This window comes from Salmo salar, chromosome 22 (genome assembly GCF_965601325.2).
Source record: "Salmo salar chromosome 22, fSalSal1, whole genome shotgun sequence".
Taxonomy (NCBI): Eukaryota; Metazoa; Chordata; class Actinopteri; order Salmoniformes; family Salmonidae; genus Salmo; species Salmo salar.
In genome coordinates, this window is record NC_138312.1 from 33,908,695 (window position 1) to 33,931,225 (window position 22,531).

The 22,531-nt window shown below is 41.7% G+C and overlaps 1 protein-coding gene and 1 pseudogene across 2 annotated transcripts in view; both read right to left on the reverse strand.

The window, feature by feature from the left end:
• Positions 1-562: 562 nt before the first annotated feature.
• Positions 563-22,531, reverse strand: part of slc4a8 (solute carrier family 4 member 8) — a 52,055-nt gene continuing 30,086 nt past the window's right edge. For both annotated transcript variants that reach the window (XM_014167035.3, XM_082967493.1), the window contains exons 8-24: positions 22,090-22,247; positions 21,510-21,597; positions 21,155-21,301; positions 20,796-20,896; positions 20,326-20,500; positions 14,391-14,524; positions 14,047-14,292; positions 13,745-13,850; positions 11,595-11,756; positions 11,271-11,384; positions 10,988-11,149; positions 10,407-10,727; positions 10,116-10,289; positions 9,716-9,850; positions 7,666-7,769; positions 6,117-6,222; positions 563-5,582 (exon numbers count right to left, since the gene is read on the reverse strand). In XM_014167035.3, the coding sequence (XP_014022510.1) occupies positions 5,577-5,582; positions 6,117-6,222; positions 7,666-7,769; positions 9,716-9,850; positions 10,116-10,289; positions 10,407-10,727; positions 10,988-11,149; positions 11,271-11,384; positions 11,595-11,756; positions 13,745-13,850; positions 14,047-14,292; positions 14,391-14,524; positions 20,326-20,500; positions 20,796-20,896; positions 21,155-21,301; positions 21,510-21,597; positions 22,090-22,247 (2,439 nt within the window). In that variant the 3' untranslated portion in view covers positions 563-5,576. The remainder of the gene's footprint in view (positions 5,583-6,116; positions 6,223-7,665; positions 7,770-9,715; positions 9,851-10,115; positions 10,290-10,406; positions 10,728-10,987; positions 11,150-11,270; positions 11,385-11,594; positions 11,757-13,744; positions 13,851-14,046; positions 14,293-14,390; positions 14,525-20,325; positions 20,501-20,795; positions 20,897-21,154; positions 21,302-21,509; positions 21,598-22,089; positions 22,248-22,531) is intronic.
• On the reverse strand, positions 12,006-12,138 carry LOC123729748 (uncharacterized; annotated as a pseudogene).

A 22,531-nucleotide genomic window follows, 5' to 3' on the forward strand; every position in this document is an offset into this window, starting at 1 on the left:
TGTTCTACTGTCCATAGCCACACCCTGCCCTGACGCTGACATCACAGGAGAGGGGCTTTGTGATTGGGTAGGACTTAGCACCACCAGCTGTTTGTAATCAGGACCTACTCCTCTTCTCTGACAGATGGATTACCTCCAGATGTCTAAACTCCACACTCAAGGACCTCACCTCAGGAGAGAGAGAGATAGAGATTCCCTCAGTCAATGCAGGACTTATGTCAGGCCTCCTAAACATATTTGGCCCAGTTAAATACTTACAAAATGCATCCTTCCTGCTTACTAAACTCACTGATCATGTATTGTATTTGATTGGGTAGAAATTCCATCTTTTGGCTTTCACCAATGAAGCCATGTCAAAAAGTATTCATTAAAAAAACGAATTGAATAACAGGGCCTTTGACTTTCTATGAGGCATCGCCATCTAGTGGCATAATAAGACTGCCTCTTGAGGATGGGATTATTACTTTAGAGACAGTATTGAATTACACATTTCATAAAAAAAACACTTCAAACCTTACCCTCCTAAAATACCATTTAAATGCAATGACACAAACAAGAAGTATACTTTTAGAGATGTATGGTTTATTTCCCATGTTTCCATAATCAAAAATGACATTACACATATAAAACATTTAGAATCATTTTGCTATGGACTAAGCATTCAATATTTTTCAGACAAGGCATCTTTCTCCCTGAAAATCTCTCTCTCTAAGCCCTCTGTATCGCTCACCCTCTCTTTAATTTCTCTCTCACCCCGCCCCCTCCTCTCATCCCTCTCTTTCTCTTTGACCTTGTCTGTTAAATTAATTGTGGACACAAGGCCAATCTTGTATTTATCAGAAAAACACTGTCTGACACTGTACACTATGACTCATCTACTCACTACATGGAGGGAAGGAGAAGAGGAGGGGAAGAGGAGAGTAGGAAAGGATGGGAGGAAGAGAGGAGCGGACACACTCAATCACATTGGGTAAACACAGCTAATACCAGAAGTGTATGATCTCAGAGAAAAAGTCTGAGACTGGGGGTGAGGGTGAGGACGAGGACACAGTGGCACTGACTGCACTGCACTGGACAACGTCAAAGTCTCAACGCACACACACTCGACAGAACAGCCGGGGCAGCGCATACTGACATACAGTACCTTCAGAAAGTATTCACACAGCCTGAATTTAAAATGGATTACATTGAGATGTTGTGTAACTGGCCTACACACAATACCCCTTAATATCAAACTGTAATTAAATTTTTACAAAATTGTACAAATGAATGGAAAATGAAAAGCTGAAATGCCTTGAGTCATTAAGTAGTCAACCCCTTTGTTATGGTAAGCCTAAATAAGTTCAGGAGTAAAAATGTGCTTAACAAGTCACATAATAAGTTTCATGGACTCACTCAATGTGCAATAATAGTGTTTAACGTGATTTTTGAATGACTACCTCATCTCTGTACTCAACACAAACAATTATCTGTAAGGTCCCTCAGTCAAGCAGTGAATTTCAAACCCAAATTCAACCACAAAAAACAGGGAAGTTTTCTAATGCCTTGCAAAGAAGGGCACCTATTGGTAGATGGGTAAAAAAAAAAATCTATAAAAGCAGACATAGAATATCCCTTTGAGCATGGTGAAGTTATTAATTACACTTACTTTTAATCCATTTTGAACTCAGGCTGTAACACAGCAAAATGTAGAATAAGTCAAGGTGTATGAATACTTTCTGAAGGCACTGTATACATAGAATAACACATTGTTTGAATCGATTTTTTTATTTCTCAATCACATAAAACTAATCATGTCATTTTTAAGATTGCTTTGCTGAATTATTCAAGTCTTTTCTGAGAGCACATCCACTAACAGTATGTGAATGTACAGTAGCTCTGCTTGCTTACAGGTCAAATGCAGCCGTTTTTATCTCAATATCAAATCATTTCTAGGTAACAATTGACCCTTTGCTAAGCCCCCCTTGGTTACTGTTGCAACCTATGACAACATTTTCCCGGGAAGCTCCATTCCCCAGTCAAACGTCTGGAGAAAACCACTCACAACAATCTTAAACTGTGTTTTTAATACACAATAAATTAAACACAAACTATCCTTGCTATTCAGGAGACTATTGGGTATGTTGTGGTGGACTGTCATTACAATTGCTTCACGGGAACCTGGTACAATTACGTTTGTGGAAGATTGGATGGCTCTGAATGCACTGTCATGCAGTCAAAGCTACTACTATAACTACTTTTGGAGCTAACTGGTTATCTCAAGTCGAATCCTGATGTCAACAGCGGATTATAGTTGTATTCATAATATAGATAACTTAGCTAGCTAACATACATTTTGAGAAAACAAGTTATAATAAGTGGCTAGCTAGTGTTAGCAATGTTTGGTGGTCAATGAGACTGAGAGCTAGCTAACCAGCTGAGCTAGCAAACAATGTAACAAAAGTATAATTAGGATAAAAAAAATTCTCCAACAGGCTCTGCATTGCAGGAATCACAGTAGCAAGTAACCCTGGTGCATTGTTATTTAGCCATTGAAACAATTTAGCTACATTTTGATGAAACTCAAGTTTTGCCATCGCTCTCATTGGCTTTCATGCGTTTGACACGCTATCCATTGGAGCACTGTGATTGATTTCCCAACATTCTGGGGTGGGGCTTAGTTAAGGGTCAATTAAGGAACTTGCTGTGATTGTTTTCAATTAAAATTGTGAAAAATAAACAAAAATAGCTACTTAGCAAAGAGCAATTTCTCAAGCAAGAATTTTGCTAGGACTGTCTGGGAGTGGTCTGAGTGGGGAAGGGAAAACTGAAAACTAGCTGTTATTGTCAGAGGTTTAAAACTATCTTTCTTATTGGTCTATTAATGTCACCAGGCAGGCTAAAACTCCATCCCACCAAAATCAGGCTGATATTTCTGGTGGTCTTTTCAAACAGCTCTTACACTAAAAGGTTTATTATCATCATTTTCACAATTTCATAATATTATTCAAACCTAGTAATGTGGAAATATAAACACAGGAAAATCCATTTTTTAACTGCCCCGGGCCTTTTAAATCACATTTTGAGTTTGGTTTCTTTCTCTAAATGTATGTTCTGCTTTCACTGTATGTTTTGTGGTTTGTATATTTCAAGGTTGGCTATTTTAAGTGTTTGACTGTTGCTGTTTTATATTGTTTGAATTCTCATATTTTATTGTGTTTGTGTCACACTGTACTTTTACTTATTCTCAAAGCCATTTCATACTGTTGTCTGGGACAAAGAAACAAAATGATTGGATGATTTAAAAGGAAGTTGAGAGGTATAACGCACAGAGGCAAAACATCACCACACTGTATCAAAAACAATACAGTGTTTTCTAGTTACTCCTCAGTACAATGTTTCTTACATTCCATCCATTAGTATTTCCATCAGGTTTGGAAAAAAGAGGAATGTAATCTATAGGACCCATTGGGTGATCCATGTCAAGATGACTATTGACAAACAATCATGGCTTTATCTGAAGCAAGATGGTGTATCTCTCATGATCTTTGTAAGGGTATTATTACTGCATGTAGACTGTACTTAAAGCCACTTTGGCACTAGTCATGGGGATGTATAGAAATGATAACGATCATGACAATCATCATCACAATTACAATTATCATCATGTTGGACACATTCCTGAAGTTTCTCAGTAGTAGGCAGTTGGATTTAGTGGCGGGAAACATCTTGTAAACATGGGAGGATATATTCTAGTGGAGTCATTCCTATTACGTTAGTATTTAGATGCTTTTTGTGCTGCATTCATTAGGCTTCCTGTTAGCGCATTGTCCCATTTATTACACTATATACAGAAAGTGACCGTTTTTAACATTCATATTCTAAAATAAATTATTGTAATAAATTATTGTCATACATAATCTCTTACTCAGTTTCTTGAAAATAAAACATATATATTATATATACTATATCTATACAATGTGCAACTACAAATGAATTGTATGTTATTGAGGAATACTGTGCCAGTATGTTTTCTCGCCTCCCAACTGGCACTAGTCTAGGAGCAAAGAGCACACATCACAGTAAGGAAGGTGGTCCCAATTTACTGGATTAGGGTGCTGTTCAAATACATCCTTCCTTCATTCATTTATATAATTACAGATCTGAGATCAGTAATCAACAGAAGAGAGTAGAGGAAGGAGGAATGATGCACTTTTGAGAAGAAATGGACAGGTTTATCGATGAAATTAAATGTCCTCAAAACGTGGAGGTCATTGAAACATCTACAGTCAGGTCCAGTAAGTGTGTTTAGTGTAGGTAGATTCAGTGGTAGGTAGATCTTCTGCACAGGGCCATTCGTTTGGGATAATTTATTGCTCATATTCAGCATGTTTGGTTTTGCCGATGAATTATGGATGCCCACATATTAAACTCTCTCAGAAATGCACCCACACAGTCAAAAGGTGTGTATTCTGGCCATTTCTGTGAGTAATTTCTAGGTGTGGTCCTGTACTGCTCTAGGCTCCACTGCTACTCCCCTCTGGCTTCTAACATTTTACAGTGTTACCCATACTTAGGCGCTGTGCGTTGTTCCTGACCATGTGACCTGATCAGGAACAACCCAGATCATGTGATCTGGAAAAACTTAAGGTCCTACCCATACTGCCTGACAAGAGTTCCCAATTCCAAAGAGGTCGACTGAGGTAAAACACATGGACAGAAACAGAAGATCACATACATTCTGTACAGGAGCTTCCAATCTGAACAGTTATATTTAACACAGATATATCCACAAAGGTAACAGATTATTATAGCGCATAATCAAATGATTGATTTCACTGGTTGAACTGAAGTACGGTCTCTTCTAGCAATATTATCATATCGTACGTTGCACAAAAACAGACACAGATTTTATGTCCAAAGTTAAATATCTCTACATTATTGATCCAATAATATACTTTAGAATTTAAAAATAATTTGACAAGACCACCACGTTATAAAAAACACACTTATGGTACAGTAAAGAAAAAGACCAACTCTTTAAAGTAAAGATAACATACTAGTAGAGCCACTGTGATTTAGAAAATAACCTGGTTTGGGTTTGAAGGAGCATCCTCATAGACACAGCAAGGCTGTTCTGAAGGTTTGTTGTTGCTGTGGTTGTGGTTGGTTGAGGGAATGTGTGTGTGTTGGGGGTGTATGGTTGTGGTTGGTTGAGGGAATGTGTGTGTGTTGGGGGTGTATGGTTGTGGTTGGTTGAGGGAATGTGTGTGTGTTGGGGGTGTATGGTTGTGGTTGGTTGAGGGAATGTGTGTGTGTTGGGGGTGTATGGTTGTGGTTGTTTGAGGGAATGTGTGTGTGTTGGGGGTGTATGAGAGCAGCCGTTAGGTGTCAGGGGGGAGGGGGCTGGTGAGAATCTTGGGGTCCCGGTATTGTAGAGGAGGTGTTTGGGTTAAAGATGTGTGTGAGCCAAAACACAAGGGGGCATTAGAAATGCTCTATGACCTATGTGTCTGGCTTATTGAAGTGTAGCTCACAGCCTCTGTAGTCATCTGGTTCCACTCTCTCACTGATCTATATATTCCAGATCTTCAATTTCAATCCTTTAGAGAGAAGTACACACACACACACACACACACACACACACACACACAGAGGGAAGTAAGGAATGAGAAAGGTAGAGAGCAGAGAGACATGGTTAATAATATACCATGGCAAATCCAGTTTGAGGGAGATCCAGTTTCCCACTTGTCTATCATAATATTAAAAACTCAAACAACTGATTCTATAAAATGCAAGCAGGAGAGGAGAGAGTTGAGAAAACAGAGAGACAGTAATCTCAGTGGGCAAAATGGAGACATGCAATGCACCAGACAGGGGCGGCAGGTAGCTTAATGGTTAGAGCGTTGGGCCAGTAACCGAAAGGTTGCTGAATTGAATCCCCGAGCTGACAAGGCAAAAATCTGTCATTCTGCCCCTGAACAAGGCAGTTAACTCACTGTTTCCCAGTAGGCTGTCATTGTAAATAATTTATTTTTTCTTAACTGACTTGCCTAGTTAAATAAAGGTAAAAAATAAAAATGTGACTGTGAGAGAAAGGTAGAAAAAGAAAGAGGCAGAGAGGGATAGGGCCTTGCCTTCTTAGCAGCCCCCATGCGACTGTCCTTTTGGTTGGCGTTGAGGGATTTCCACACGGTGGTTTTAGACATCTCATCAGATATGTTAATGTCAGAGGGGTCACACCTGGGGAGGAAGGGGTTAAAGCAACGGGTCAGAGGTCAGAGGAGGTGGGAAGAAGGGGAGGGTGGAGTCTGAGGGGGTTAGTACTCAACAAGCGGTGCAATGAAGAAACCTCTACTGTACCATCAAAAGACACCACATACAGACAGTGAGCAAAGACATGAATCAAGACTTACCTGTCCACTAGATGTCATAGCCTAGGCAGCCAATAGTGGGTGTTAGATCTGCACTATCAACTAGGATGGATGTGCATTCCCAGTAATACACTCCCCCATGCACTGGCTAGTACATAAAGCATCCTCCATCCAGGCTGCAAAGGCATCATTTCCCTCCTTAACAACCGCGTTGAGCCAAGGGTGTGCAACATCCGAAATTACGAAAATGTTGACGGGACAGTTAAAGATAGTTAAGGAGGGAAATTATGCTTTGCACACACACAAGTGTACTCCCTTTTCACCCACAACTACATGGCTGCGCAGGACTCCAACACCATCATTAAGTTTGCAGATGACACGACGGTGGTAAACCAGATCACCTGCAATGATGAGACAGCCCAGAGGGAGGTTAGAGACCTGGCTGTATGGCGCCAGGACATCAACCTCTCCCTCAACATCAGCAAGACAAAGGAGCTGAACGTGGACTACAGAAAACAGAGGGCTGAGCACGTCCCCATCCACATCAACAGGGCTGTTGTGGAGCAGGTCGAGAGCTTCAAGTTCCTCAGTGTCCACATCATGGTCCACACACATCAACAAAGTCATGAAAAGGGCACGACAACGCCTCTTCCCCCTAAGGAGGCTGAAAAGATTCAGCATGGGCCCTCAAATCCTCAATAGGTTCTACATCTGCACCATCTACAGCTGCACCAAGTTCTACAGCTGCCATCCAGAACCTCTATACCAGGCGGTGTCAGAGGAAGGCCCAAAAAATTGTCAAAGACTCCAGCCCTTCCAAGTCATTGACTGTTCTCTCTGCTACCCCAAGGCAAACGGTACCGATGCACCAAATCTGGAACCAACAGGACCCTGAACTGCTTCTACCCCAAAGCCATAAGACTGCTAAATAGTTAACCAAATACACTCCTATTTCACTTTTTTCTCTCAGCATTGTTGGGAAGTAAGCATTTCACTGTTAGTCTGCACCTGTTGTTTACAAAGCATGTGACAAATAAAATTAGATTTGATTTATTATCGGGAATGCACATCAATCCTAGATGATAGTGCAGATCTAGCACCCAGTAGCGACTGCCTAAATTATCTCGACCATCACGTATGTGTGTGTTCGTAGGTAAGTGTGTGTGTCTTCATAAGGGTGTACGTGTTCATATGTAAGTGTGTGTGTGTGTGTGTGTGTGTGTGTGTGTGTGTGTGTGTGTGTGTGTGCGTAGGTAAGTGTGAGTAGGTAAGTGTGTGTATGTGTCTCTTCATAAGTGTGTGTCTATGTTACCTGGGGTCGTGTGTTTTGGGGAACTGCAGGAGCTTGCTGCTCTCCATGGGGATATGGACTGAGGTCTTATCCTCTACTGCTGTACCCAGAATCTCCTCATCCTGCTGCACACACACACACACACACATACACGCACACACACACACACACACACACGCACACACGCGCACGCACAGAAGAATATAGGGATGATATGTGCATGTCAGGTACAGATGTGGGATCTTAATTAGAGACAGTTTGCTACAGCAGGAAATTAATCCTGCAGCAACAGGAAATGTGAATTATTATGTGAATTATAATTTATGAACATTAATTAGAGGTTGATCCATTTTTCATAAGGGAACATTTTCTAAGTGGAAATTACAAACGTCAGAAGCCATTTTAAACAGCAAATACACTACAAGTAAAACATTTCCTGTATTGCAGGAAAGTTTACCTGCAACAGGGTGATCAAATTAAGATACTACATCTGTAGCAGAAAGAGTGTTACGGTTGGCGGACACTACATGTTTTTAACCCGATCTACGGGCTGCCGAGAAACCGGAGCAAACCTGGAGTAAAACGTACCGCCACAGCCCGTAAAGTGTAAACACATACCTGATTTGTGGTTGAATGCTGTCACAGGCTCCTGGGCACTTGGCATCACGATAATTTCAAATGTTGAATATATTCAGCCTCAAATCGGCCGAGTGTGAACAATGCTCAGAGCAGATGCAAGGCATGTCCCACTGTTAGTCAATCAGCTACTCAGAACTATAAAGGTTCTCTTTACCTATCTCGCAAGTTCATCACACACACACACACACACACACACACACACACACACTAGCTGGGCTATGTTACAAGTCACATTTAAATGTGTTCTTACCCCAAGCTCTTTCTGCAAAATCAACACTCCATATTGTCCTCTTTTCCGTACCCAGTTGCATGTCAAAATTCGCTTCATTCTTGCTTTTGTCTTAGCTTTTTTGGCACATAACAATCAGTGATGTAGTGCTATTTTTTTATTTATTACGTCATCATTTCTCAATTAAATTTGGTTCTGAAATGTAGCCTGTTGTAGAATATCATTTTTGAATATACATTGCCTACAATGCATCATCCAAAATGCCTACACAAAGTGTCTCAGAGAAATGTCTCTAGTTTTAAAATCCTAAAACACCTCATTAAGCCTACCTTATTATACATTTTAGGCCATCATCACTGTCAATCGTGAATGATAATTCTTCACCTTTTACGGGTGAAATGTCCATGCTGCATGCCAACCATTTGATCCCAATCAGTTTCAGGGTAATATGCGTTTCGATCTTCTTCTTCTTCTTGAATGATGTAGGCTTAGCAACCTAACTACTGTTTAATCACATTTTAGAGCAGAGGGAGTTTAAGAAGCTATACTTCCACTTGTATTTTGTTTCAATCAAAGCATATTAAGCCTAGTGACGTGCATTGTTGAGTTCTGGCCGCATGAGAAAATAAATGCGACTATTCAGCACAATCATAATAAAATGTCACAAGTAGCCTAATTACTTGGCAGTAGAGCGTAACGTTATACTATGGTTTGTTATGTAAAACACTAATGAATCATTAAGAGATCTTGTAAGACATATTGATTCAACTTTAGTCTAAACTTTATTAAACAAGCACCATTCTGAGAAGTGGAGGAGCGTTGCTTCACTGCATACTGGCTGCACTACACCCCTGACAGCAATGCAGATAAAAGCACACAGCATCTTCCTCCATGCCTAGTAAATATATGCAAATTCTGGCCCGATTGTCTAATCGGATGCTCCGCGAGGTGTATGTACTATTTCACAATAATTTGACTTGCCTAAATCGTTAAATGGGAGAGGTTCTCCGATGGATAGAGCCCGTACACCCGGCAAAAATTGTGTAGTGTATTTCAGCCTTTAGTCAAATAATACACCATACCCCATACAACACTGCCTCTAGTGGTGACAAAGCAAAGTTGACCTCCATGTTCCAAAACCAGTTGTGTTGAATGCTATAGGATCAAAGCATACTGTAATCATACTGTAAATAGATGGAGTACCTCAATGTCAACATTCTTGGAGGCGTCATGCAGTTGTTTCTTCTTGCTCTCAGGCATTATGTCGTCCAGGTAACTCAGCTCCCTCTTAGTGAAGCAAAGGTCCAACAACTTACGGATGAACACTAGAGCCAGAACCTACACAACACACACACACACACACACACACACACACACACACACACACACACACACACACACATACATACACACATATTGCCAGATGCGATATTTCACAAGTATGACATTCAATACAATGATACAACAAAATACTTTCAGCCATTTACACAGAGATTCCCAAAGCTAATACCATTCTTGCTCAATGGGACCAACCAGGATAAATTGGTTTAGAAGAAGCAATACCACAGTAGTGCTATGCTCTGTGCCATAGTGTAATTGTTACCATCATGGGGAAGACAATGGCAGCCTTGGAGGTTTTAATGATCCAGAGCAGGGCCAGGCAGGTGAGCTGGGTGATGGTGAACAGGTGCACCTTCCTCAGGGGAACGTGTCTCAGGTAGATGAAGTCTGGCTGGTGCTTGGCTGGCATACCAAACAACTTTAGACGGTCAAAAAACTGAGAGAGGAAAGAAGATAACATTGGAATTGTATGAGAGTGACTTATAATGGCAACAAATGTGTGTTTGTGTGTATGTGTTGCTGCTGTAGAAGTGCATGCTTTGTAAAACATTACCTGTATCCCCCTCAAAGACGAGGCTCCCATGTAGAGAAATACTCCATACAGGACAGGCATGGGAATGAACTGCAGAGCCCCAGTCATGAAGACAGAGAGGCCCATCAGTAGGAAGATGACCAGGCCTGTGAGCCTCTGCTCTCTGATGCCCAGGAAGCGGGGCTGTTCCCCGGGGGCCGAGCTCTCTGACTCCAGTTTCAGGCTGTTGACGTGGGAGATGGAGAGCACGGTGGCTGCCACGAACCAGGGCAGGCCCATAATGGAGCACACAGCCAGCATCACCCCCACCATCAGAAGGTCCAGGTGATAGCCACAGCCCTTCTGTAAGGGGAAGGGGGTAAATACATGAAGGGAAAATAACGCATGAAAAATCATACAGATCGACCAACAAAGGCTTAACTCAAATTCTGTCTAGTGCCCTCAGAACAAAGCTGCATTAAGAACAAGTTCCTTCTGACTAACTATTGGGCAATGGCCACAGTGTAGTCTTGCATTGCCATACCTCCAACAGTGTGACGGCATCCCAGTCCTTAGTAAAATAATATTTGGGACCAATAAATACAGACTTGTCTTCCTCTCACCAGTAGTTTATGCTCCTTGCGGTTGATGATGACAGCGGTGATCTGTTGGTCCATGAAGATGAGGATGGTGCAGAGCAGAGCAGGGATAGAGGCAGCCAGGACCGTCCACCACGGGTTTCGACCTATCGGGTTGATCAACCAACCACGGTCATCTCGGGTGGGCTAGTTAGTAGAACACACAGAGACAAAAATAAAATATCTGAGATAGCAGGGTACGGAATGGATCGGCTCGATAGTTTATAAACCACCTATCACATATAAAACAGTGATCTTTTCATCCTACCTTAAAGTTGCTGGGCACCTGCAGCTTCTGCGAGGGGATTCCAATCAGGAAGTCAAGCATGACCATAAATACAATGGTGATAAAGACCGCAAAGTCACTGATCATGGACCGCACCTGAACAAAGCAGGAAGGAATCTTCGATGATGCAACAATACAAAATTGTCTACCAAAACTCAGGGAAAAAAACATAGGTCTAGATGAATCAGCATATAGAACAATTAACACCGTAGCCTCTTCCCTTCCAAACACCAATGCCACAACCATTGCATTGGAATCTATTTCAGATTGAGCTTCATACATTTACACAGTGTTGTAATGTCTTACCCTGGTGGGGAAATAGCGGCTGGTCTTACACTCTTTGAGGAACGCTGACATGAAGACAGTGGCGAAGAAGAGGATGGCCGACCAGAAGAGTACGTCAGGGGTGTAGGGGCCATGGTGTCCACAAGCTGTACCCACAAAGTGGCCCTGCAGACCTATGCACTCCTGAAGATTAACAAACACACAAAACAATATAGAAGAATAGCTCAGACAGCACTGCAACTGTTTTGGGTTCACGTCCCAGACCCACCATTGCTGATTGTAGTCTCCCCTGGACAACTTCTGACATAGCATACACTACTGACACTTTTTCTCTGCTTCTACTGAATCTAAATATGATCTGCACCTGGTGGCAGAAACATCAGAATAGCTAAACAGCAACATCTTCTTTGACATGTATAGTAGTCTCTTACTAAACAATTTTTTTTTTGCCAGGGCTGACTATATTTTAAGTCATCCCGGCGGGGTATTGGGTTAAGTTTTCAACCAGAAATCATCACGCTTCGGATGGACCTCATAGGCTACGATATTTCCTTTGCGAAAGGATACCTAAAGACAGCCGCTCAAAATGTGTGCAGTATCTCACACAGCATCTCCCCAAACGGTATTTGTTGTTTGTTGCATTGTCTAGCAGACAGCCCCCTACTTAACACTTTGGTGTATGCTTGTTTACAAGTATTTCCTCGTAAGGTGGGGTAGTGATACAATGATCAAATAGAGGGCCTCCCAAGTGGCGCAGCGGTCTAAGGCACTGCATCACAGTGCTTGAGGAGTAACTACAGACCCGGGTTCGATACCAAGCTGTGTCGCAGCCGGCTGTTACCGGGAGACCCATGAGGCGGCGCACAATTGCCAGCTGTACGGTGTTCCTCTGACACATTGGTGCAGCTGGCTTCCAGGTTAAGAGAGCAGTGCGGCTTGGCAGGGTCGTGTTTCGGAGGACACGTGGCTCTTGACCTTCGCCTCTCCCGAGTCTGTACGGGAGTTGCAGCGATGGAACATTACTGTAACTACCAATTGGATATCACAAAATTGGGGGTGTGTGTGTGTAGGGCCAGATGAACAAATCATTAGCCCTGGGGCTTTGTAGGCATTTGCTTCCAAACTGTGTGTTTCTCCCGTGATTGTATTTTGAAATCTGCAAAAGGCAAACTGACAGCTGCAACCAACCATAGAAATTGGATCCATAGATGGCAGTTCCCATTTATCCATTGCTAGAATACCCATGAGTTTAACAGTCAAATTGCCAGGGTAAGAGGTTACAAAATCATTCTATGGCCTCAACGCAACAAGCTGTTGCCTATATTTGTCAGGCATGCTGCCCAAACTGCAGCGTTTCTGACTGTAGGCACACCGGTAACTGACAAAATAAAGGAAACACTTGAGTAAACAAAGGATACAAAGTATATGTTACGGTGTGCAGTGCATTTTCCTGGCATGGTTTAGGTCCACTTGTAGAATCTATGCCAAGGAGCATTGTAGCTGTTCTGGCAGATCATGGTGCCCAACACCCTTTGAAGACCTTTATGTTGGGGTTTCCTTCATTTTTGCAGAGACCTGTATTTATGTGATAAAACTTAATCCACAGTTATTTTTTATTAACTGTTGATCCTTTGTGGCTAAATTATGCTGTCTGGTCTATTTTGAACATTGAGCACGGGCTCCTGTGGTTGGATAAAAATGATAAGAATATACCTTTTTTATATATACATTTTGTTTTGCCTGTAGTGCCCCCTACAGGCTTGGTCCCAGCCCCTGAATCTTACAGTTTACCAGTCACATTTATTTATTATGTAGTTCATTTTAATTGTTTTTATTAATCAGTTACCCAATCAACCCCCAGTTACCCACGTGGGCCCCCTACCTCCTCTCCTCCCCCCATCTGATGATTAGCAGAGAGGCAGCAGCTGGCTGATTACAGTCATTGAGTCTTCCTGTGGTTGCAGTGTAAAATTATAAAATATATACTACATATATAATATATACATTATATATTTCCTTAATTATTTTAATCATACTTTTATTTTAAATTTTTTGCTGCCTTTTGGGCCCCCCATGGGCCTGGGCCCAGGGGCTTCAGCCCTGGTAAGCCCCTGCATTAATCCGTCCCTGTGATTGTGTGTGTTTGTGTGGGAGTGTGTCGGCTGAGTTACCTTGACAGTAAGGTTGGCCCAAGGCACAGCAGAAGCAGTGATGTTTTTCTGACTCCATAGCTCCAGGGTTGTATTACTGGGGTTATCAGGCTCTGCACACCGACAGCTACAGAGAGAGATATACTCAATTGAATTAACTTAAGCCACGGAAAACATACTCTTAAGCATACTCTCACACACATAGTAGAAATAATTCAAAGGGACTAAATGACACAAAATGAGAAAATGGAAATAAAGTAAGAAACAGATAAATAAAGACAGAAACAGAAAAAGGTAGAAACAGGAAGGTGTATTGTCCTCACTATGCCAGTGTGAGCTTGTCCAGGTCGCTGTGGGTGTTGATGGGGTAGTGTTCCCCCAGGTGGATGAGCTTCTCCAGAGCCTCGTAAATGAAGATGATGCAGATAAGGGAAGCAAAGGCTTCTTCTGTGAAGCGGGTGATGTAGCAGACCAGGGAGCTGGCATCTGTGGCCACCAGGACGAGACACAGGAAGGCCGTCCACAGGCCGATACAGGTCCTCAGAGACAGGTAGGACAGGTCATAGTCCCTGAGAGAGGGAGGGAGACAGTCAGAGGAAATATTAACAGTCAGGCCCTAATTATAGTACATAATAATACATTAATATAATGAAGAGAATGTACTGACTTGCAGAACTTGAAGAGGATCTTCTCAAAGACGAGGACAGGGCCTGTGCTACCCAGGATGGTGAGAGGCTGACCAGCAAACAGAGAGTAGGCCACTCCTGTCATGGATGCTCCCAGCAGAGACTCAATGGCACTCTGAGATACACACACACATAAACACACAAACACACACATAAACACACACACACACACACACACACACACACACACACACACACACACACACACACACACACGTAAGCAAGACAAAAGGGTGAGAGTGTTGGTGTGTGTATGTGTGTGCGTGCATGCATGCATATGTATTTGATTTTGATTTGATCTGACTGTACATGAGTGTGTGTGTGTGTGTGTGTGATAGTGATGCATGGGTTTAGAGTCATTCAATATTGTGTGGTTGAAGGGCAGCTGAGTGAATATATATCTTCTTGTACAATTTATATAGGAAACATTGAGGCTTTTCTTTCATTATTTTAGGCTATCTGGTATTAGTGCATTTCGGGCCTAACTGTACGATAGTCAAATAGCTACATGCCAATCGCCAAATGCTTTTGGTAACAGGTAGAAAAAGTTAATGTCAATCCACAGAGGCAAAAAGGACAATATCAGACTTTAATTCAATAAGAGAAAAGCTGCGAAATAGAGAGTTGAAAATAAAGAGAAGGGAGTGCCATAAAATAAATGTTTGGGAAAGATTTAGTGAAGTGGTAAAAGAGGATGATAGCAGCGCTGGCGTATGTTTGATGATTGTGAGGCGCTATACAAATTTGACAGTCACATGACGGGGACTTCAAATAGGCCTATGACACGTCAAGGGAACTGTAGCCTACTGTTTAGATGGGTTAAATAGAAACTGAAATCTGGACACTGACTGTAGGTCTATAACCTCTCACATTGCCTTAATAATAACTCCTGTAGAATTAAGCATTTCTTGCTGTGAAATTATACAACAAATGTAGGCTACATTTTTAATCTGGGAACAGGAGTGGAGAAATATGATTTATTTCTTTCAGCATCTTGAGAGAATATGAATGCTCAGTTAGATGCCATCTGTAGAGGTGCTATCTTTATCAGCATCATAAAAGCTGATAGTACTTCAACCACATCAAATATTCATCCAAGCCCAACTGAAATCTCATCAGAAGAAACATGTTGGGTCGTTTTCACAGCTTTCAATTTCCTTGCAACCAGTCAAACTGTCATTTTGAAATTTTGCACAGAAAATCTTTCCCGTTTTTTTGTTTGTTAAGTTATTGTATTTTCTCCCTGGTCCCTGAACATCTTTGCTCTGCGAAAGAAACAGAGATGACAGAGAAAACTTTCATTCTTTCAATTTATGACATTATTCTGGTGAGCAAGGGTTTATTTAGTCTTCGAGGGAAACATCTAATGACAGAAGAGAAGCTGCATATATTTAATTATAGACAAGTTGACTAACAAATAGCCTACCAAAATGTCTGAAATTAAACTGTAATATTTTTTTTCTCTTTTTGTTCTTCACAAATCTACACACAACACCCCATAATGACCAAGTACATTTTTTTAATGGAAATGTTTGCAAGTTTATTGAAAATGAAATATCTAATTTACATAAGTATTCACATCCCTGAGTCAATAGAATCACCATTGATAACAATTACAGCTGTGAGTCTTTCTGGGTAAGTCTCTAAGAGCTTTGCACACCTGGATTGTACAATATTCGCAAATAATTATTTTTAAAACTCAACCTCTGTCAACCTCTGTCTAGTTGGCTGTTGATCATTGCTAGACAGCCACTTTCAAGTCTTGCCATAGATTTTCAAGGCAATTTTAGTCAAAACTGTAACTAGGCCACTCAGGAATATTCAATGGCGTCTTGGTAAGCAACTACAGTATAATGTATATTTGGCCTTATGTTTTAGGTTATTGTCCTGTGGAAAGGTGTATTTGTCTCCCAGTGTCTGTTGGAAAGCAGACAGAACCAGGTTTTCCTCTATGATTTTGCCTGTGCTTAGCTCTATTCCGTTTCTTTTTATCCAAAATAAAACTCTCTAGTCTCTCTACTCTCTAAACTCTCTAGTGACAAGCATTCCCATAACATGATGCAGCCACCACCATGATTGAAAATATGAACAGTGGTACTCAGTGATGTGTTGTGTTGGATTTGCACAAAACATAACACTTTGTATTCAGGACATAAAGTTAATTTCTTTGATACATTTTTTGCAGTTTTACTTTAGTGCCTTGTTGCAAACAGGATGCATGTTTTGGAATATTTGCATTCTATACAGACTTCACACTTTTCATTCTGTAATTTAGGTTAGTATTGAGGAGTAACTATGTTGTTGATCCATTCTCATTTTTCTCCAATCACAGCCATTTAACTCTGTAACTGTTTTAAAATCACCATTGGCCTCATGGTGAAATCCCTGAGCGGTTTCCTTCCTCTCTGGCAAGTGAGTTAGGAAGGACATCTGTATCTTTGTATTGACTGGTGTATTGATACACCATCCAAAGTGTAATTAATAACTTCACCGTGCTCAAAGGGATATTCAACGTCTGCTTTTTCATTTGTAAATATCTACCAATAGGTTCCCTTCTTTGCGAGGAATTGGAAAAACTCCCTGGGCTTTGTGGTTGAATCTGTGTTTGAAATTCACTGCTCGACTTAGGGACCTTACAGATATTTATACGTGTGTGGTACAGAGATTATAGTCATAACAAAATCACGGAAAACACTATTATTGCACAAAGAGTAAGTCCATGCAACTTACAGTGCATTCAGAATGTATTCAAACCCCTTGACTTTATCCACATTTTGTTACGTTACATCCTTATTCTAAAATGGATAAAATTATTATTTTTCCTCATCAATCTACACACAATACCTCATAATGACAAAGTGAAAACAGGATTTTAGAATTTTATAAATGATTACAAATAAAAAACCAAAATACCTTATTTAAATAAGTATTTAGACCCTTTGCTATGAGACTTGAAATTGAGCGCAGGTGAATCCTGTTTCCATTGATCATCCTTGAGATATTTCTACAACTTGATTGGAGTCTACCTGTGGTGGAGAAGGGCCTTGGTGAGGGAGGTGACCAAGAATCCGATGGTCACTCTGACAGAGCTCCAGAGTTCCTCTGTGGAGATGGGAGAACCTTCCAGAAGGATAACCATCTCTGCAACACTCCACCAATCAGGCCTTTGGTGTAGAGTGGCCAGACGGAAGCCACTCCTCAGTAAAAGGCACATGACAGCCTGCTTCGAGTTTGGCAAACGGCACCTAAAGGACTCTCAGACCATGAGAAACAAGATTCTCTGATCTGATAAAATTGAGATTGAACTCTTTAGTCTGAATGCCAAGCATCACGTCTGGAGGAAACATGGCACCATCCCTACAAGGAAGCATGGTGGTGGCAGCATCGTGCTATGGGGATGTTTTTCAGCGGCAGGGACTGGGAGACTAGTAAGCATTGAGGGAAAGATGAATGGAGCAAAGGACAGAGAGATCCTTGATGAAAACCTGCTCCAGAGCACCCAGGACCTCAGACTGGGGTGAAGACAACGACCCTAAATACACAACCAAGACAACGCAGGAGTGGCTTCGGGACAAGTCTCTGAATGTCCTTGAGTGGCCCAGCCAGAGACCGAACTTGAACTCGATCGAACATCTCTGGAGAGACCTGAAAATAGCTGTGCAGCTCCCATCCAACCTGACAGAGCTTGAGAGGATCTGCAGAGAAGAATGGGAGAAACTCTCAAATACAGGTGTGCCAAGCTTGTAGCGTCATACCCAAGAAGACGAGGCATTAATCGCTGCCAAAGGTGCTTCAACAAAGTACTGACTAAAAGGGTCTGAATACTTATGTAAATGTTATATTTCAGTGTATTTACTTTAATAAATTTGCAAACATTTCTAAAAACCTGTTTTTGCTTTGTCATTATGGGATATTGTGTGTAGATTGATGAGGGAAAAAAATATTTTAGAATAAGGCTGTAATGTAAAAAAAAAAAAAGAAAAACGACTGTATCTAAATAATAACAACAACAAACGTCCCTCCAATTCTGACTGTAGCCTACAGTACATTTTCTATATTAGCGGGTGTGAGCCTCAGATTTTCACTTTATCACATATAGTTGCACATTTGCGGATGGGTTATTAGCAATTGTGGGCAGGTGCGGGCGAACAAACAGCTGACCCGTGCACCACTAGTGCAGGAGTCTGTGAGTGTGTGTGAACATATTTGTGACCCGCTTCAGGAAGCTAGGCGTATGTAGCATGTCACTACTTCACAGGATAGGCATTTGAACATCACTTTTTTGTAACAAATTTGTATACCATCTGTAAATACGAATACAATTGTTAAATTACGAGCCTAGTTGGTTTAACCACGGAAAAAGACAGGACCCTTCCTGCTAGCCATGATTGGCTGAGATAATGGATGGGCTGGACATGCCGAGAGATGAGTTTGGATTGGTCATGTAGCATGCTTCTGTCTATAACATGAGCTCCTCAGTATGTGTATATAATCCTTGCTACCACAGCTCTTTTTTAAAGATATAACGTTAGCCATGGATAACTGCAAAAGTGTTGCTACTGCTCTCAATAACATTGCTGCCCTAAATATAGCAGGCGTTATCGACAAAGATCAGTGGGAAAAAGTTGTGATGAACTACTTTTTGCAAATGGTCAGTATGAAACGGAGTGACTTGACACAATGGGCCAAACAAGCTGTAGCCACAAACAAAACTGAAATGACACAGGAGGACAACTTACCTAGTTAAAGTGGTTCCAGTCTGTCGTGAAGAGTTCCTCCATGTATACGGGTTTGAGTCTAGCTACATTTTCAGATATTATACGTTTCTAATTTTGTCAGAAAGTCACTTTTTTATTGCAAGTTAAAACATCCTGTTAGCTAGCTACCTTTAGCTTGCTGGTTACATGTATGATCTGTGTAGTAATATTATTTGTATCTCAGAAAGCCTTTTGCATTGCTAGTTAGAGCCTATGGCCTAGTTATAACATTGAACCTAGTTGGTTAGCTTTAGCTACCTGCAGATTCATACTACAGAATTTCATGCATGGTGGCTAGCTATGACAAACCATTTGTACTGTGTTGGTTGGGATTATGGTTCATTGTTTAGCTAGCTAGCTACATGTCTAAACAAAAGACTCCACTTGGCCAGATGATTACATGACCCATCATGTTAGCCAGGTGTGCCTGGGGGTGGTTACGGATTACATTTCTTTCACATGAGCCATCATTTTAGACAAGTGTGTCGGGGTAAGCATCATATAATAATTATAAAATATTTTTATCTAGACACTTTCTATTTTTGATATTGCTACTATGCAAATATGCAAGTAACCATTTCACTGTACCGTTTACACTTTCTGTGTCCTGTGCATGTGACAAATAACCTTAGATTTATAGTGTGTGTTTACCAGAGACGGTAATGTGAAAAACAACATGACCTGCACCAAGGTCAGATTAGGATATAGGCAAAGGACTAGATAAAGTATATTTGTACCTGGCGTTTTTCCTTATTGTAGGCTACTATTTTCAAATTTTTTGGTCTTGAAATCTCTGTTTGTTTACTACATTACCTTACTCACTCTGTTTAGCACATGGCCTCACATGTGAATCCTTAAAGAGATGGGTGGGGCTAAGGCTTACGAGGGTGTGGACGATGCTGAATATGTGTAGATAAAGAAGAGCTCTACAGTAGGTTTACCAAAACATTCAAGGGCCATTTTCTCAAAAGTGGGGTTACAAGTTTATCAATTTTCAAGGCAGAATTACTTTCCCATTGTTCCTCAACTGCAGTGTATGATATACCATTTTGTAGCTGAGAGTCTCTACTTTTATCCAATGTAAAAAACACAATTTCAAATTTTGCAACACAAGACCAAATCGAGGTGGTCGGTCACATTTGTATGTGTGTGTTCTTACAATGCGTCCTTCCGTAGCCTCCCCCAGCAGGCCTCCGAAGGTGATGACTGGGGACATACAGGCGCAATAGAGGAAGAGGAAGGAGGCAACACACTGAAGACTCAACCCATCTTTGTAGTCACTCAGATAGAACGGAGCCTTCCGCTTAATGTCCAGGATCAGACCCCCAAACAATCTACACAGGAGAGGGGGAGGAGGAGTGGGAGGAGAGCAGTACCAATATCAATACATCACCTTATGGAGTTCAAAGCTCAATTAGGCAAAATAAAAAGTTAAATACAAAAGTAACTCAGTCAAAGTCACAAGAACACAAATATTGCTTGTTTGTCTCCATTTAGACAATAAATTCACTTTTATTTAGAAATAGCAATACTGTGGGCAAGATCCTTGTTCTTATGCATTGATTGAGCTCCCCAGCAGCAGAAACCTAAGCCTAACTCCTAACCCTTTTGTTGTTCAGAGTAACATACCTTCCTGTTCTCTGGAGCTCAGGACCATGATGTTCTGCGTGAAACTCCTCTTCCACAGGGCAGGTCGTACCGTTGGGCATCCCCGGAATTTTCCGCTTCTCCTGCACACACAACCAATCAAACAACTCCCAATGAGCAACAGCAGCCAATCAGAAAAAACAGCACAATTTGAACCCCAATCACAAAAAGCCTTGCCACAAACCATTACAAATGAAGCATACTGGTGCTCATGTCTGCTCCACATTGTTTAATGGATCACTTAAACCATACAGTAAGATATAGCCAAAGGGACAGTCACATTACCACAGCCACATTACCACAGTCACATTACCACAGTAACATTACCATAGTCACATTACCTGAGAGGGGACACTCTTGGGGGGCTCGATGCGGATGGAAGGGTCCCACTCCCCGGGGGGCAGAACGGTTACCTGATCCAGGAACTCATCTATACCAGCCAGCAGGTCACTGCGGTCCTTAGCTTTGTATGCCACATCATGGAAAATCTGACAGAGAGAGAGAGATAGAGATCTGATAAAGATAGGAGGTAATGAATTGTCTGTGCCAACTGAGATCTGACACAGAACAAGGACAAAGATCTGGCACACAAACTGGCACATTCTGTAACTCTATCTAGGGTTGCCAAGAGTTGCCATTTACCCCCTGAATGTTTAGTGTTAAAGAGGAAGAATGTAGACTTTTGTTGAACTTTACCTCGTCAGTCATGATGGTTGCCATGGAGCGGCCAATCTCGTGGTACTGCTGAGCCTTTCCGTCTGGGCCCAGGAGGATGAACATGAACCTGCAACAGTGACTGGGTTAACAATACTGGATACCACTGGATACTGCTATGCTATCATACGCAACGCTACTATGCTATGAAAGCATCGGGTGGCTGTCCTATCTGACCAGAATATCATCTGTCATTTTCTGTTCATTTACTGAAGATTCTACACACCTCAGTCACCAACTGCTTTTAGCCAATCATCATTCTGGGGTGTGTCCCCTCTTACTAACATTATCATATGAATGCATTAGAATCATAGAATAGGACCAACACTACCTGGTGGGTATGGGGACCTCAGTGAGGCCAGTGAGCAGGACACACACACACACACACACACACACACACACACACACACACACCTGGTGGGTATGGGGACCTCAGTGAGGCCAGTGAGCAGGACACACACACACACACACACACACACACACACACACACACACACACCTGGTGGGTATGGGGACCTCAGTGAGGCCAGTGAGCAGGACAGACAGACACACACACACACACCTGGTGGGTATGGGGACCTCAGTGAGGCCAGTGAGCAGTACGGCAGGGGAGAGGCGTACGAAGGCCACCACAGGTCTCTCCAGGAAGTCCAGCTCTCCCACCAGGACGTTAGAGGCCTCGGCTCCTGTAGGAATCTTCTTCATGAAGTGCATGTCCACCTGGGAGAGGAGAGGAAGGAGGTTTTTGAATGCTTCAACTAAATCCCTGACCTATAGACAAAAAAACATTAATATAGTAATAAGTACTGCCACAGTAGGCTACATTGCTGCAGTATCAAACTTGTCTATTTATCTATACTATGCTTGTGTTTCTATTTACAGTATTACTATATGAGTTCAGGCCTTGGGTTTCTTGGGTTTCTAGTCCTTAGTCTAAAGTGACTTCTTCTCCTCGTCTTCATCTGTACTGATCTGAGAACACATAGTGGATACAGAATGAGGAA